This window comes from Podarcis melisellensis, assembly GCF_964234715.1.
Source record: "Podarcis melisellensis genome assembly, chromosome: 16".
Classification (NCBI taxonomy): Eukaryota; Metazoa; Chordata; class Lepidosauria; order Squamata; family Lacertidae; genus Podarcis; species Podarcis melisellensis.
Genome location: NC_138533.1, coordinates 3,096,120 through 3,114,623, shown reverse-complemented (window position 1 = coordinate 3,114,623; position 18,504 = coordinate 3,096,120). Strand labels below are relative to the sequence as shown.

Below are 18,504 nucleotides of genomic sequence, written 5' to 3'. Positions count from 1 at the left end.
ATGTCCCAAGAGACAACTGATCATCTAGCGGGGAAAAAGTAAGACTGCCCACATAATGGGTTGAAATCCATGAAGACTTTGGTGTAGTTGAGTAATCTCAAATGCTTCTAAAAATATATGTCTGTCTGTCTGTCTGTCTGCATAATTTAAATAATCAGTCTTCAAAATCCCAGGATTATTTCTGATGCCTTGCGTCTTTTCAACACTTGTTTGATGGAATGGTGCGGCCTTCCACGCTTCTACTTGAGCGCCAATGGGTTCCCAACAGCGGAGCCGAACCAAACCTCCAGAACTTTTGCATCTGTTGGAAAACAGAGGAAAAAAATGAAAATAGTAACATATTTTAGTGTCAATGCAACAAGAGCTGAATGTTTGGCGTGATGCGCTAGCGTCTCCTTCAATGGGGAATGGCCAACCTTGATCCCCTGTTCCCCCCCCACCTGTTCTTCCCTTTCTAGCTTGAAAATACCTTTAAAAAAAGACACCCCCCCAAAAAAAACACTGGGAGGAACCAGAGGGGAGGGGGGGGGGGAAATCACCCAAAATAATTTATGCCTCAGACAAACTTCACCAGGTTGGGTTAGGGTGTGCCAGCCTGCCAGTGACGTCACTCCCCCAGCCAATCCGCCTGCCGCTTGGCGGGACGGAGGAAATGACGTCACCGTATCCCTCCGCCAGCCAGGACCCCTTTTTGTGTGTGTGTGTTGTTCCTTCAGTATCAACCCGCAACCATATTTTTTATTTATTTTTTTCCCAACAGGGGGAAAAAAAAAATAAACCGGAGATTTGTGGGAGGGAGGGAGGGAGGGGTGTGCGCGTAGAAGCTCATGCTAGGCCGCTCTCCTCCTCCTCCGAGGGGTGTGTGTGTCCCTTTAAGAGTGTGGACGCGCCAAGCCTCCGAGGCTCTGAGGAGGGAGACGGGAGGCGCAGCAGCGGCGGCGGCGGCAGCCGCGGCGGCCAGAGCCTGGAAGGTGAGTTGGCGCCATTCCGTTATGTAGGGGAGAGGCGGACGCGACGGAAGGCACGGCCCGCTAGCTGCGGGGGGAGGGGAAGAGGCAGCGCGAGGGCGAAGAAGGGAATGTGTGTGTGTGTGTGTGAGGGGAGCGCGCGTGCGCCATGGCGGCGGCGGCGGCGCGCGGGCGCCCGCCAACGAAAGGCAGGTGGCGGTTGGAGACCGTTGGAAACCGGTTCCAACCGCCCGGCTCTCTTTTTTAACCCCTCATTGGTCTCTTTCCCCCCCTCAGAAACCGGCCCGCTTTTTTTTTAATATATATATATATTTTACCTCAGCCGCGTATTGGGGGGAGGGGGCAGCGAGGGAGAAAGTGCGCGCGCGCCGTACACAAAGCGAGACGTTCCGTGAGGGGGGAGGGGTCGCGGAGGGGGGGAGGCGAAAGCCGCCGATTGGAGGGATTTGGGGAGAGGGCGGGGCCTCGCTCTTAGAGGGGGAGAAAGGGGGCGTGGCTTCGCTCTTTTCCCGCCCGCTAGGCGGCGGCATACCTCGCCTTGTTACTTTTTCTCCTTCGCTGTGAGGGGAAGGCGCGGAGTGATCCCGGACTATTTCGTCCTGAGGGGCGGGACGAGAAAGAGAGGGGGAAAATGGGAGTGAGGTGGCCGCGGCTCCCTCCGCTCACTCCCAACCTTCTTTTTTTCGTCCCTCAAACAGAACCCGTTTCTTCCTCCCTCCTAAACCCCCCCAGTCTCGTTATAGGTACTAAGTAAAAGCATAAATGCACACTACGAGATGAAAAATCAGAATAAACCATAGGACTGCATGTATCTACACACCATCCACACACACACATATATATATAGTACAAATTTATTAATATATTAATCTAATGCACCCATCCTTCCCAAGCTGCTGGGTGGGCGGCCATGTTGGGCAAAGGGATTATTTTTCTCCTCCCCCCCCCCCACTAAAGCATGAGATGCTCTGCTTTCTAAGGTGATTTTTAAATCCATATTGGGAGGAATAATGATATTTTGTTGGGGTCCTCTTTGAGTGGGAAGTAGCTGGTTTTGAATTTCCCTCACTTTGAGGGTGAGGGAGATGCTTCGCTTCAGATATCGCATCCTTCCCCAAAACATACATAATTATAATAGAATATAATAATATGTTCGCTTGGGGGGGGCTTTTATTATTCTGACAACCCCCTCCATTTCCCCCCCCATCAGAATTAAGAAAGGAAGCTTCATCCCTTGACCTGACTTTGTTGTCATGTCAACCACCTCGAGGCAACTCAGCTCCTTTTATTCTGCATTAAATAGAATTCTGCATTTGCCGTCGCCGATGTGAGTTCTGTGAGAGTTGCGGGGGGGGGAACCCCCCTTTCCATACTAATTCATGCCAAGGGCTGTTTTTGTTCACTGCCAAAGTCTTCTTGTGCAGGGAGTTTGCGGCCATGTGACAGTCGCGGCCGGGGTTTCCCACTTTCCCTGTGCTTACGATCAGCTGTTGGGCTAAGAGCTACAGGTGAGCTTCCCATTAATTTTTCTTCTGTGCATTATAACATAATGATCGTCTGCACAACGTAGGGAGGAAAGCCACCGTTTCCCAACTCTGCATCTGTGCAGCAAGGAGGCTGGAGACCTTTATGGCTTCAGGGATATGTCACATATGTATACAGTGGCCTGGTTTAATAAATGGCATGAGCATGGGAGATTAGGATATCAGTGGCTACAAGGCATGATGGCTCTCTTCTCCACTGTCAGAAGCAGTATGCCTCTTTATACCATATGCCGGGAATCGCAAGTGGGAAGAGTGCCGTTGTTTAATTTCATTGTACACAGATTGTACAATGACAATAAAGGTACAGTGGATGCTCGGGGTGCGTGTTCGCAACCTGCAGCGGCGTATCTGCGCACGTGTGGGTTTAGCGCTTCTGCACATGCGCGACCGCCGAAACCCAGAAGTAACCCATTGCGTTACTTCTGGGTTTTGGCACGTAAAGGTAAAGGGACCCCTGACCATTAGGTCCAGTCATGGCCGACTGGGGTTGCAGTGCTCATCTCGCTTTACTAGCTGAGGGAGCCGGCGTACAGCTTCCGGGTCATGTGGCCAGCATGACAAAGCCGCTTCTGGCGAACCAGAGCAGCACACGGAAACGCTGTTTACCTTCCCGGCGGAGCAGGACCTCTTTATCTACTTGCACTTTAACGTGCTTTCGAACTGCTAGGTTGGCAGGAGCAGGGACTGAGCAACGGGAGCTCACCCCGTCACGGGGATTCAAACCGCTGACCTTCTGATCAGCAAGTCCTAGGCTCTGCTCTGTGGTTTAACCCACAGCGCCACCCGCGTCCCTTTTTGGCGGGTGCATAACCAAAAAAAACACAACCTGAAGTGGCTGTAACCCAAGGTATGACTGTATTATTACTGGGCCCAGGTGCAGTGTGTGGGCTTTCCAGACGCATCTGGTTGACCCCTGCATGAATAGCATTCTGGGTTAGACAGGTCTTTGCAGGGCCCTTGCGCGCTTAAACTGTGGTTTATTAAACCATGGCTTAGCATTGCATGCAAAGGCCAGTTGCTTAACTGTTGTTTACTACCCAACAGGCAGTGATCTGAAACCCCGATTTGTTGTTGACTTGCAAAACTTGGTTTGCTTGAACCATGTCTTGGGTATTATGTGTTAATTCTCTGTGAACTGCCCTTAAGATCTTCTGATGAAGGACGGTATATAAATTTAATAAATAATAATAATAATGGTTTGTTTGGCCACCCCATCCTCAGATGCTCAGTAACCCACAAAGGCGCTAGGCAAAAGCAGCTGGGAAACAAACCAGACGTTGGAGAAAAGCCATGGCTTCTTTGATTGTCTGTGGGACAACTCATCACTTATTAAACTAATAATAATAATAATAATAATAATAATAATAATAATAATAATAATATCTTTATTGTCATTGCCCCCTCTCGGGGACAACGAAATTACTTGGCTGCTCCATCCACCCAGGTAGGGCACTCCACACAAAATCAAAACAACTATAAAAACACTAATTAAAACAATACAGTATAACACAGCAAGGAAGATTAGATGACTTTCAAAGTCCAGGCTTCCCATTCAGGGCCGAGATCGCTCTGGAGAAGAAGCTGTTCTTAAGACGGCTCGTTCTTGTCTTCATCGTCCTGTATCTCCGTCCCGACGGCAGGACCTCGAAGAGACAGTGACCAGGATGCGATGGATCTTTTACTATGTCCAGTGCCTTCCTATGGCACCTTGTGGCATAAATCTGCTCTAAGGTGGAGAGTGGGCAGCCAACAATGCTCTCTGCTGCCTTAACAACTCTGCACAATCCCATCCTGTCCTGGGTAGGTAGTACAGCTTCCGTGTGAACCAGGCCATTATCTCCATGTGCTTATATAACAAGACAGTAAGTTGGCCCATTTTTCTTAACTCCAGATTACAGGTGGGCATTGAGACAGACATATTTGTTGCTGTTAGGGCATCCTGTGAATTCATGGCAGGTGGTATAAACTTATAGCTCACAGATCACAGTGCAAATTGGCACCTGTATACATGGTGGCAAATTCTGTGAAGGGATTGTCTGCTGTGTAGGGATTTTGTAAAGTGTCAAACAGTTGAAAAGGTGGTACCTTTTAACTTGATTGTGATGTGTAAGCCCTACTGTGGAAAGGTGATGAATGTCCCCAGATTTGACATACTAGAAGGCTCCTAAGAGTTTTCCTTTTGAAGTAAATCCTACTGTATTCAGTGGGATTCGTTCCCTAATAAGTGAGTTCAGGAGTCTTAGAAAGACAGGATTTGGGCATCCTTTGTTAGTTACAAGGTCTGGGGGGGGGATCCAAGCAGTCCACCCAGGTCTATAAGAAAAATAAATAGTTTGGTGATAAATTTAGGATAATAGTTTGCATAAATTTAGGAAACAATCTCTCAGTGCCCCTACCTTTATGTGCCTAGAACAAAATACTGTAGTCCTTTAAGAAGGGTGTTTTTATTTTATTGACATATATCACTGTTTCTCTAGCACTTGTTCCTATTGTAATATCAGACATCAGCATGAGCACCATAATGGATTAAATTATCTACATGTTCAGCGGAGTTTTCAATGTCAAGGCTGTATTTTTTTAAAAAAACAAACAAACAAAGCACTCTGTGCATAGGAAACTCATTGAGATGAGTGTTAATGTATTTGCTGCTATCTGCAGCTCAAACTGCTACTGAGGTTATAGATTCATGAGCTCTTTCAAAAGTTGGCAATCCTATTTTCATGAGGAAGAAGGACACCCTCTTCTTCAATGTAGGATGGTATTGTCTAGCTAGGACTATGCCACATTGTTTAACAACAACAGCAAATGAATAAATAAACTGTTGAATTGGTCGGCTGGTTCTAATATACTATGCTCTGAACTATCTCTTAAATATACCATTTCCCAATGTGCTTAGGAAAGTGTGCACAGAGTTTACCTACTTAGTGTTCACAACAACCCTGTAACGAGATAAAGACTGAGAGTAGCCCAACATCACCCAGTGAATTTCTTCACTAAGCTGAGATTTGAACATCCTTTGAAGGGTGACCAACCATTCACTTTTCTTCAGTTCTATCTATCTATCTATCTATCTTATCTATCCATTCTATCTGAAAACACGAGCAGTAAGTCCTGTTTATCTTCCTTAATCTATGCTAAATACACCCCGTATCTTCAGACTTTCCTCAGACTATCTCCCTATTTTCCAACTTCTTTGGGTTGCCCAAGAGATGCTTCACTGGTCCAAAATAGACCAGTTCCATTTCTTCCAGAATCTTGGCTGTGATATTTCATTGATGCAACATTCTTCTGTATCATAGCAACCTATTGTTGGCTTATCTCATGTCCACTTTGTCGTACTGTAATTCCTGAATCTTCCTTTCGAAGTGCGAGTAGCTAGTGAGTTTTGCCCCATCATAAACTTAACGTATTCAGTAACCTTCTGTGTAACACTTAACTTCTACTTCCATTCAATTGCATCTTGATTTCTCCTTCATTTTAGATCATTTTGAATTTTTCCTCAGAAATGGTTGCACGTCCTCCTACTTTTGTCTCATTTTCATAAGCATATATGTCAGGGGCGGGGAACCTCAAGCACAGGAGGTGAAAGTGGCCCTCCAGTCCTCTCTCTCTGGCCCTCCTAACCCATCTTGAGAGTATACACCCTGCTTCCCAGACAACACCCCTCAGTAGTCCTGCTTTACACCCTCAGTGCTTTTGCCTGGCTGGAATGTGTTGTTGAAGTCTGATAATACCTCTTGCTGTTCTGGATAGAGGATACAGAATGCTGTGTGAGAGTGTGCAGAAACTAACTTACTTATATATGTAAAATTGGTATTGCTCCTCTCATTTTACCCTCTGGCCCTGCCCACTGTAGACATGTCACCTTCAAAAGCTTGCCTGAAAGGGAATGCGCGTCTCAAGCAGAAAAAGTCTCAATCCCTGTTGTTGTCGTTTAGTCATTTAGTCATGTCCGACTCTTCGTGACCCCCTGGACCAGAGCACGCCAGGCCCTCCTGTCTTCCACTGCCTCCCGTAGTTTGGTCAAACTCATGTTCGTAGCTTCGAGAGCACTATCCAACCATCTTGTCCTCTGTTGTCCCCTTCTCCTTGTGCCCTCCATCTTTCCCAACATCAGGGTCTCTTCCAGGGAGTTGTCTTTGTCCATGGAGTTTTCTTGGCAGGGATACTGGAGTGGCTTGCCGGTTCCCCCTCCAGGTGGATCACATTTGGTCAAAACTCTCCACTATGACCTGTCCATCTTGGGTGCCCTGCTCGGCATAGTTCATAGCTTCTCTGAGTTATTCAGGCCCCTTCGCCACGGCAAGGCAGTGATCCATGAAGGGGCTATCTATCCCTAGTTTATGTAATTAATGTGGATTTTGAATAGTGCGTGACCCTAGGTCTGACCTCTGCAGAATCCTGTTCTGTTCAAGGCTGCAGTCTGACTGAATTTCTCTGTAAACATGCATGTAATTGAACAATGTGTAGTATCTTGTCAGTTCCTTCAAGACTAACCTTTGAGTGTGTGCTTTAAACCAGTTCTGCTGTCTGTCAGGTGACTGTTTCTTCTACCCACCTCTTCCCAGGAGTTCTCCCAGGTGCCATGCTTCTTGTTGAATCAGAATCTCCTGCTAGGAAAATGGACCTTTTGAGTTGGAAAGCTTCTCTTAACATTAAAACAAAAAAAATTCCTTCCAGTAGCACCTTAAAGACCAACTAAGTTAGTTCTTGGTATGAGCTTTCGTGTGCATGCACACTTCTTCAGATACACAGTGTGCATGCACACGAAAGCTCATACCAAGAACTAACTTAGTTGGTCTTTAAGGTGCTACTGGAAGGAATTTTTTTTGTTTTGACTATGGCAGACCAACACGGCTACCTATCTGTAACTTCTCTTAACATTACTTTGAGGAAGTCGTAGACTCTTTGGCCTGAAAAATGCGTCATGAGAAATTGGATCTGGGGCTGGTTCGTTGCATTCCAGAACCATCCTGCCTTAATCCCGCTGGCTAGTATGACATTATTAACATACCCTTTAAAAAAATAAATAAATGTGTTGATGAAAATGTGAGGGGAGGGGAACTGTAGCTCAGTGGAACTGCAGCTGCTTTGCATGCAGGAGATATTGGGTTCCATCCCCAGCATCTCCACCCAGGGCTGTGAAGAACTCCTGCCCAAAATCTTGGGAGAACTGCTTCCAGTCAGTGCAGATAATACTGTCTGACTCAGGTGGCAGCTTCCTATGCCCCTGTTCAAATCAGCCGATCATTCCGAATCACGAAGACTGGAATCTTGCTTTAATTTTGAGGCAAGGACCACAGCTCTGTTTTAGAGGTAAAACAGAGTAAAAGGTCCGGGTTCAACTCCCTGCACTTCCATGAGAGCCACTGCCAGTCAGTGTGGACAGTACTGAGCTAGTTGAATCAAGGATCTGATTCAATATAAGGCAGCTTTCTGTGCCATGTTGTTGTTGTTTAATTGTTTAGTCGTGTCCACCTCTTCGTGACCCCCTGGACCAGAGCACACCAGGCACTTCTGTCTTCCACTGCCTCCCGCAGTTTGGTCATCTATTCTATCCCAACATCACGGTCTTTTCCAGGGAGTCATCTCTTTTCATGAGGTGGCCAAAGTATTGGAGCCTCAGCTTCAGGATCTGTCCTTCCAGGGAGCACTCAGGGCTGATTTCTTTAAGAATGGATCGGTTTGATCTTCTTGCAGTCCATGGGACTCTCAAGAGTCTCCTCCAGCACCAGAATTCAAAAGCATCCATTCTTTGGCGATCAGCCTTCTTTATGGTCCAGCTTTCACATCCATACATCACTACTGGGAAAACCATGTACACCTTCAATATTCCAAGTTGCTGCTGGAGTAAGGGGGGAAATCTTACATGTTCCTAGGTGCCATTTGTAATTGTTGGAACCACACCCCGGGACCTGCTGGTGAAGAGTAGGCAATAAATTTAACAATCAGTTAATTGATTTTGGGAGCGCTATAACCAAATTTGTCAGTGATTTGCAGCCTGGAAATTCCATATACACACACACCGGCCAATCCCAGAACAACACCTTCCTTTCTCCTTTTTCTGCTAAAAATAAGCTCCCATTTAACCACCCTGTAGCTTCAAACAGCTGAGTCCTGTGGTGTCTTAAAAGACTGTCACTTCAGAGGACCACAGGCCACGTGGTCAGATTTGGAAAAGTGGTCTCTAGCCCAAGAAACCTTATAGCCTGAGAAACATGATAATCTTTCAGGAGCCACTGGATCCTTGGTTTTTTATTCTTACAAAATGTGGTCAGCCCTCTGGAATTGTAAGCCTAATTCTGTTTCAGGGATGGGTAACCTGTGGCTTTCCAGATGTTACTGAACTACAGTTCCCACTGTGTCTGATTATTGGCCATGGTGGTTAGGGCTGATGGAAGTTTGAGCCAAACAACATCGGGGGGGGGGGGGCAAAGTTTTCCCAGCCCTGGTCTAATGAATTGCTGGATTTCAACCAATGGACTAGAATGCACAAATGTGGCATTGCTATCTTTCTTTTCTTCTTGGAATTTTTTTTAAGAGAAGGGGAAATATTGAAAAAAGGCAGGAAGTAGAGAGAAAACCGGGGGGGGGGGAGTAATAATAATAATAATAATAATAATAATAATAATAATAATAATATAATGAGTGTGTGCAGGGTTTTTTTATGAAGCAGATTGGTCCTATGTTGTGTGTTAGGGTTAAAGGTCTGAAAGCTTTGGTGATTGCTGTAATGCAGGTGTCTGTGGGCCCTCCAAATATCTCTAGTCTCAAGTTCCCATCCTCCCTGACCATTGGCTGGCCATCCTAGGTGGGGACTGATGGAGTCCAACACCTCCTGGGAGAGCCAAAGCTATAGCCACCTTTGCTGTAAACAAATTCCTTCTTTCCACTGTTCTCAGGCTGCCTTGCAACTTCTAGGGTTTTTACACACTTTGTATCTTTTAAATACTGCTTTTCTGTCAAAATATCCACAGCCGCTCACTCTGTGGTTATGGCCGTGGTACCCCTTGATAACAACCGTCAGTAAACAAGCCACTCACTGTTTTTTCACCCAGGCATAATATGTTTTCATCATCCTGACTTTTAATATGCTAAAAGCAGATTGGCACTATGTACTCTTGGTTGGAAGAGGAAGACCAGTTTCCTAGACAGACTGGCTGGCTGGCTGGCTGCTCCTGAGTTGCTTCTTATTGGAGCACGGTCCCTGTGCATCCTCCCCCCATTCTTCTGTTACTGTTGATCAAGTGTGTATCCTTGCCAACCTGCCTGGGTGTTGTGAGGTCTCGGTTAAATACTGGCTGTTGAGTGCACTGAGTTTCTGAGAGAGGTGACACCGTAGCAATCTCTGGGTATTTACTTGCTGGTAGCCTTGTCAGTGTGCATGATGCTTTATGATGTACAAGAGGTCCAGTGTGAAATTTAACGTGGGAGATAGTGTTGGCTCCAGGTTTCAGAGAACCTCCTCCCCATAGCAAATCTACCTCTTCTCCACCACCATCACCATCTCCTCCTCTTCCTCTTCATGGCAACAGAGCTGCTTGCTTGACAAGCAGAGAACGAACAAGATACCTGAGAGGGTCATTTCTGATCCACTTTCTCACCACTAACACTTTCTGGACCAGAGTGAAGAGGCTGATAAACAAGCAAGGAGGTTGCAATGGTGGAGAGGAGGAGCAGGTCTTGCAGGGAGGTGCTGTTACTATTGACACACACACACACACACACACACACACACACACACACACACAAAACACACACGATCCACCAGTGTGGGCCCCCAGCAAATTCCCAACCATTCCAACTACTGGGGCCAACCGTGGTGGAAGAGGCAACAGAAGGAGGAGAGGAGTAACTACAGGAAGAATATGCATTTCTTTCTAGATAAAAGGCGAGGTGCCTGTCCCAAGGGGACTTATATTTTAAAATTAGTCAAATGGGAAGTGTGCGAGTGTGTGTATGTGTGGTAGCAAGCAGTGGAATAATATGTGTTTATTCCAGTTGCAATCATTACAATGTAATTTCACACAGGCTTTTTTAAATAGCCACACATCTGATCGCCCATGGAGAAGGAGATTCACCTCCATGTGAACCTTGCTTTTTAAAAAAAGTTCAGGACCAGATCAGTAACCTAAATATGAGTACGATGGTTTTAGCCTCTCATTTTCCTCAGCAATTTTTCAGCCATTCTTTTCCCCAGGGTGTGTGTGCATGGAGCATTGTAACACTTGGGGACTTTTCTTATATTACATGGGCTTATTAACTCTGTTCATCTTGTATGACTTACTAACAGTGGCACACAGGGTTTGATGCTGCTGGTTGGAAAATAAAATGGAAACGCAGTTAATGAGCTTCACCTAATAGTGTTGATGTGAAAGGAACAAGGGAGCGTCAGTCAGCGTTAGATGCTTCAGGGATACCCCCCCAATACCCCCCATGACAGTTGTAAGGTGAACTGAGTCAGCCTGTGTGTCCTTCCTCATTCAGGGCCATAGCGCCCGCCTATATTAGCAGAGTGGGATTAAGAACACATTAAGAGTCTGCTGGATCAGGCCAGTATCCCATTTAGTCCAGGATCCTGTTCTCACAGTAGCCAACCAGATGCCTGTGGGAAACCTGCAAGAGGGATCTGAGCTCAAGAACCCTCTCCCCCTCTTTGGTTTTCTAGCACCTGGTATTTGGAAACATTGCTGTCTCCAGCTGTTGAGGCAAAGCATAGCCACCAAGGCTAGTATCCATTGATAGCCTACTCAATGGATTTGTCCAGTCCACTTTGATCAACACTCCATGGCCTCCCTCCTTCAAGGGGTATAGATGAGCAGAAACCTCACCAATGTGCTATCCTCTGTTTTGAACTATAACTTCCATCACCCACAGCCATCCAGATCTGGAGGTTTTCATCAGATTGGTGAAGGCCTGGTTAGTGGGTACATCCATCATACCCTTTGTATGTGGGTTATAATATTGTAATTATAATATTGAGTATGAGTGCTTTATGTATGAGTGGTTGGTTGAGGTAGTGAAGGAGTATGGTGGTTGCATAGAAGGTGAGTGGACCAAGCGAGTGGGTGTAATGACAATGTGTCTTAGCTGGTTGAAATGTTACGTTGTGCTGCCTTGTAGTGCTCCCCGATTTCATTTACGTGAGTATTGTGTTTATGTATGGATATTGTTTATATATTTGTTTTACAAATCACTTGGTGGAAGATTTTATTGTACTTACTTTACTGTGCTCCTATCTATCCATTGTAAATTGCTTTGAGATCTCAGACAACAACCAGTCTGTATATGTAAATAATAAACACTGTTTTCATTTTTCATGGCACTCAGCTTGAAAATAATGGAATGATTCCTTTCCTTGTTGTAAGAAAATTTAAAACTGGTTTGGCTGCTTAGGTTAAGGAAGTGGCCTGCGTTTATTATTATTTGTGCCAGGTTGTTAATCAATTAAGTACACTAAGTACGGTAACTTAATTACTTAGTGCCCACAAAGGTCTGTTTTAATAGAACAAATCTCTAATATGTTCGAATCTGGTTTAGAAGGGGGGGAAAGATATATTGTGATATATTTAGCACATTCTGGGTCCATGTTTGCGAACGAGCATCTGCCTGTGAGGTGGCAGAAAGCAAAATGTTAGCATTATTTATCACTTGGATTAAATAATTGGATTGAATCAGGGAAGCCTTAGGGTCTCAAAATTATGTACAGCAAAGGCTTTGGGAGGAAAACTGAAGGGAAGAAGAAATGGGGAAGATTTCTACTTAGTTGAACTGGTGTGTGGAAGTGGTACAAATTTGTGCTTGAGGCTGGACACAGTGGCCTGCTTAGAATTTGTCTCTTCGCAGTTCTTGAAGAGTTCTGGAGGTTTAAAATAATGTGCTGGGGTTGTAGGTAGACCAGTGAATCTTGATGCCAGGCTATGTTTGTTCTCAATCTTCAAAGATGTTGATGCATCCCAACCAAGCAAAAAGACTCAAGTAGGCTATGAAGCAAGGTTGGTGGAGGTGTATGGCCTGGAGGGAATCTCGAGGGTCAGACAGAGAGGCTTGGGGAACTGTATTTGGTTTCCAGGCCTGTGGCTCCCTGCCTTTGATCAATGTGGACCCAAGGGGTTTGAAAACAGCTGTATCGCTTGAGCAGCACCCAGCTTTCTGCTCATAGTAGACCCACTGAAATGAATGGACCTCAGTTGGATGCAAACCCTGGTAACAGAGGACCCACGGAGGTTGTGAGGAAAAGAGGATGGGAAGTCAAAGGGAGTTGGCTTCAGTAGGTGACCAAGAAGTTGATGGCAAATAGCACAATGGACAGAGAGTAAAAGTTTAATGAGGTAGGAAATGGAATAATCCCTAAGAAGGTGGAATTTAAGCCAAGAGGTGTTATCTGAAGAGTTGAAAGGCAGGAGGCCGAATGGCAAAAGTCTCTCTATTCACTTTTAATTGCTTGCTACAACATCTTTCCAACCAAAGCAGCATCTGCAATAGTGACTTTCATGCTAGTTTCAAGCTGGTTAAAAGCACATAGGAATAATAAAATGAATCATGCAAACTAACGCAACCAGCTAAAATGGAAACAGTCCATTCAAATTCTCTTGCACGTTGCTTAGAGATCACCATGATTAAGCAGTATGCAAATTGTTGAAATAATATAACAATAGAGTAGTAGACACGTTGAAATTAAGGGACATGACTAACTTAGGTCCATTGATTTCAGTAGGTCTACTTTGAGTAAAATTTGGTTGCAGACAACCCATTAAAATTGAAACTACTAGGGTTGCCATATTTCAGAAACAAAAAACTAGGACACCCCGAAAGTTGTTGAGCTTTAAAGTCTTAGAGAGTCCAGACTCTCAGTGCTTCTCCAGGGCTTTGTCAAGGAGCTTGTTCAACCAGTTCACTGTTGGCCAGGGGGTCATCATTCAGGCCTGCTGCTATCATGGCATTGCCGTAGATCTGGCCAAGCAGCATATGGGCCAGATCAGGCTGGAACAGAGCTAGCTGAGCTTCTTGATCAAAAAAACCAGGAGTAAACATCAACTTTGTTTTGCAAATGTAATGCTACATATATGAAAGAGTAGCAAGATGTATGGCAAAACTGATCCATTAAGAGGACATTTTTTAGCCGCCCTGTGAATATAATTTTTTGTTTAGGGTGTGTGAATTAAGTAATAATAATAAAGTCGCCTCCTCTAGAGTGGTTAGAATTGTAGCATTTGGAGAAGATGGACATTTAACCAGTCAAATAACTCTCAAGCATTAAATTAGAGCAACAACAACATAACATTGAATTATCAATAGGTTTAGGCTTTAGTGTTAATTACGGGGGGGGGGGAGAAATCCCAACAAATCTGTTAACTGTTTACAGCATTGTAAAACTTTGCTTCAAACAAGCAAAATACAATTGCAGCAAATCGTTTATAACTTTGGACCATGTCAGCAAGCTTTGAATGCAGAGAGAGTTCATGGAATGGTTCTTCTTTGGCACTTTCTCTACCAATGAGAGTACCTTTTGGGATGTGGCATCTCAGCTGGTTCATTCCATATCAAGTGATCCAACTTTTTTACCCTGTCATCCAATTTTCTTAATATTGTGTACACTTGTTGAATGATCAAAACAAAGTTTAAATCTAAAATTTTAGCTTTTTATCTCATCCCATTTGTGAGTTATGAGGGTTTGGAATTGTCAAAAAATTGACAATTTTGGCCTTCAACAAGGCCAAAGTACACAAAAATCTTAAAAGTTCAACCCAGCATTGAAATACGTCAAAACTAAAACACCAATTTCTTCAGAACTTCATGGGCTTTAATATGATATGTCAAAAGATGGACTTACTTTGAATTTTAGATTTAAGTTACAAAATTTAAAAAGTGATTAAAAATTAATGATGAAACTTTTTCAAAAAATATTGTATTGATTATTTAATATTTCTAAGATCTAACTGCAAAATTTCATCTTGGGCTCTCAATGGGATCACATTGGAAAAAATATTTTGTACATATCTGCCTTACTGGGTTCTATTTAGGGTGAATAGGTCTTCTTGGAGTAAAATATAACAGAAGAAACAAGGCTTCAAACTATAATATCAGTTACTTCAGGCATTTCTTTAGAAAGTTATGCAATTGTAAGGTATCTGAAAAGCTAGTCAGGCTTTTCTTTTAAAAACATGTTCCAAGAGTGATAGCTTGCTGCTGCGTTATAGAATTGCTTTGAAAGAATTATTGTTAGTACTTCATTTCATGAACATTACAACAAAATGCATATCAAACTAAATTATGGGTGTGTGTGGAAACCTTACACATGAAACGGGTCTGAAAACATTTATTCTTCCATTATTTATACTTCACACCAAACTCTCTTAAAGAGCATTTGTAGCCACACAACGTTTCATTTTTTGTCAAAGTGTAAGTACGGCCAGTTGCAGTTCTTGGTTGACCCTTGTTAGAACTTGTGGTCGCCCTGCCTTAAGAGCATCCCGGCTAGATGGGTAAACAGAAGATTATATTGGGCTTGGCGGGTGAAAGAAGTCACGGTTCCTTTTCCACTTTCATAGTCCACCAACAGCACATATCCAGAGATTTTGTACCTCCTTCAGTGTCAAACTTCTCAATCTCATTGCTAAAGGAGTACACCTCGGTCACAATTTCTGTTAGACTGGATGTAGATGGAAAAAAGCAGTGAAATCCTTATGTTTCCTTGATCACCTTCGCTCTTTCAAAGCGTCGTTTTAGGAACATTTCTTCTTTTTTGTACTCCTCATTTGTTGAAAATAAGAACTAGATAGAAGAAATGTTATCTTGGCACTAGTTAAAGCAGGGGTAGGCAAACTAAGGCCTGGGGGCCGTATGCAGCCCAATCGCCTTCTAAATCCGGCCTGCGAACGGTCCGAGAATCAGTGTGTTTCTACATGAGTAGAACGTGTCCTTTTATTTAAATTGCATCTCTGAGTTATTTGTAGGGCCTGCCTGGTGTTTTTACATGAGTAGAATGTGTCCTTTTATTTAAAATGCATCTCTGTGTTATTTGTGGGGCATAGGAATTTGTTCATATTTCCCCCCCAAAAAAAAATACAGTCCAGCCCACCACACGGTCTGAGGGACGGTGGACAGGCCCATGGCTGAAAAAGGTTGCTGACCTCTGAGTTAAAGAGTTCCCACAGTGTCATAATTTGGTTTGATGGGTATTTTGTATGTATCACAGCCGACATACAGTTACAATTTAAATGACTGAAGCAAAACAAAGTAACAGCAAGTATTTTTAAAAAAACAAAACACAAAGCCAGTTTTTAAACTTTCAGTTTAGCAGTTGTTCTAAATAGGCATTGGGCCAATTCCTCAAACACTTTCAGCATCATGGCTTTGTGGAAGATGTGATAATATTTCCTCTTTACTTTAGTTATTAAATAATATTTATAATCTGTCCTCTCATCTGTTCTCTGGTGGGGCACAGATAAAAACAAACAAATAATAAACAACATGCTGAAATATACCATTGAAAAATAGAGCAGGTTAAAACAACCATCAACTCTACAAAACTTGACATGCCTGTGTGAAATGATAATGCTCTTGGAACTGGCTCTACCTGTAAGGGAAGGGCTGTCCCCATTTGGGAAGCCACCACATTGAAGGCTCCGCCATGCACTACCACATAGCCACGTTCCCCCAGTGGTGGAACACAGAGAAGAGATCCTTCCAACAATTTCGGTACACAGGCAGGGCTGGTATTTGACCAGCCTTAGGCAGGTGTTGAACACTTCCCAGCATGATCAAGAATTGGGGCCGCTAGAATGCGTAAGGAATTCTGAAACCACTACTGTCAGAGGCATTGTGCCTGTCAGTTGCTGGAAACGGGGTGTGGAGGGAAGAGTGTCCTTGTGCTCCTGTCCACATCATGTGGACTTCTTATTTGCATCTGGTTGGCCACTGAGATGATAGAGCAAGACTCTTCTTACATTCATTGAACGTGGAGAGAGTTCCCAGAGGGGAGGAAGTTTGAGAACCATTCCATTGGCCCGATAGCATATGTTTTCCTGGCTTAGGCCTCAGTTCTTCCTTTCTCCGCGAAAGACAGATTGACAAATTTTATTTTCTTCTCTCCCACCCCCAGGATGGCGGACACAGACCTATTTATGGAATGTGAGGAGGAGGAGCTGGAGCCGTGGCAGAAAATCAGCGATGTGATCGAGGACTCTGTGGTTGAAGATTACAATTTGGTTGACAAAACTGCAACAGGTAATGATCCTCTTCCTTTCCTTCTTTAAAAAAAACAAAGCAAAACTCGTGTAAGATGATACACAAATTCTACATTACGTTGCTTGGCAGTTTTCATTTCGGGTGGTATGCCATCCATACCCAGTTTAAATAATTCATCTGCCTTCCAATCTGATGTACTGCAGCATTCATTTTCCAAATGCTTAAAAAAAGAAAGAAATCTTGCATTTGGTTTTGTTTCTGTGTCTCGCCATTTTCACAATGCATGAATTGAGCCTTTATGTATGTCCCAGGTGGGCATGGAACAAGAGTCTCCTGGAATTTGACAATTAATTCATAAGAGAAACATGGGCAGCTGCCTTATACTGACATAACTGATCTGTATAACTCAGACGCCACGCTGACTCTAGTTGCTCTACAGGGTTTCAGACAGGACATTCCCAGCCCTACCTGGCAATGCCAGGGGGTGGAGTTGAACCTGGGACCTTCTGCATGCAAAGCAGATGTTCTGCCACCAAGCTGTGGTCCTTCCAGAATTATCCTTATCACAGTGGTACCTCTAGATATGAATGGGATCCGTTCCAGAGCCCCGTTCGCATACAGAAGCAAATGTAACTAGTGACTGCACGTCTGCGCATGCGCGTGTCGCTTTTCGCCGCTTTGCACATGCGCGTGACGTCATTTTGAGCGTCTGCGCATGCGCAAGTGGCAAAACCCAGAAGTAATGCGCTCCGTTACTTCCGGGTTGCTGTGGAGCACAACTCGGAACACGCTCAGCATGAAGCATATTCAACCCGAGGTATGACTGTACTAGCAAAAGGCTTGTCAAGTCTTGGTGGAGCAGAGAGTTCCAGTACTCTTCTCCGGCCATACTTCCTGGCAAGTAAGCTCCTTGGCTTTTCACTGAACGTCAGCAGTTCTATTAATTTCAACAGTGATGTGGTTTTTAGGGTTTGGGGAGTTATCATCTTTCTTCCGCTGACAGATTTTAATGTTGTTTATGGGAACCCTTTTCACACAGCTTTGTAAAATGGCCGTTGATATTCCTATGCGGTTGTATTTATGGATTTTTAAATTGTATTTCCTATTTTGTATCTTGTAAGTCACCTTAAAGACTTTGGTGGGAGTAATGCACACAGTTAATAAATAATAATCATAGCCAGGTGCCCTTGCGAAGCCCACAAGCAACACCTGTGACAGCACCTCTCCCCATTTATAACTTGGTATTCAAAGACATCCTGTCTCCCAGCAGTGGAAGGTAGTTGTACAAAGCTGTTGTGTTTAGTGGGCCTTTGATAGCATTATTCTTCCATTAATCTGGCCATCCCCTTTTAAAGCTGTCTAAGTTGGTGGCCATCACCCCTTCTTGTGCTAGTGAACTCCACAGTTAAACTGTGCGCTGTTTGAAGAAGTCGTTCCGTTTGTCTGTCCTTAATCTCCCCCAATTCAACTTGCTTGGATAGCCCTGAGTTTCAGTATTATGAGATAGCAAGAAAAACTTACCCTTATCCACTTTTTCCACAGCATGTATTGTTTTATGAAGCTCTATCATGTCCCTTATTCACCCTTTTTCTCAACTTAAAACGCCTTAAATGTTGTAACCTTTCCTGGAAAGAGAGTTGGTCCAGTATTGCACACATAGTCCTGGTCATTTTGCTTGCCCTTTTCTGGCTCTACAATATCCTTTTTGAGGTCTGGTAACTAACCAGAACTGTTTCCCAGTGTTCCCAGTGTGGTTCCACTATAGAGTTGTATAAGAATGCTATGATATTGGTAGTTTTATC

At 44.1% G+C, this 18,504-nt stretch overlaps 1 protein-coding gene across 3 annotated transcripts in view; it reads left to right on the top strand.

Annotated features, from left to right (window-relative positions):
• The first annotated feature begins 831 nt into the window (after window positions 1-831).
• POGZ (pogo transposable element derived with ZNF domain) overlaps window positions 832-18,504 on the top strand; it is a 37,863-nt gene continuing 20,190 nt past the window's right edge. The window contains exons 1-2 of one of the 3 annotated variants that reach the window (XM_081891312.1): window positions 832-971; window positions 16,617-16,741. In XM_081891312.1, the coding sequence (XP_081747438.1) occupies window positions 16,618-16,741 (124 nt within the window). In that variant the 5' untranslated portion in view covers window positions 832-971; window position 16,617. Of the gene's footprint in view, window positions 972-2,147; window positions 2,477-16,616; window positions 16,742-18,504 lie in introns of those variants that run through there. The other 2 variants (XM_081891314.1, XM_081891313.1) reach the window with 2 other exon arrangements.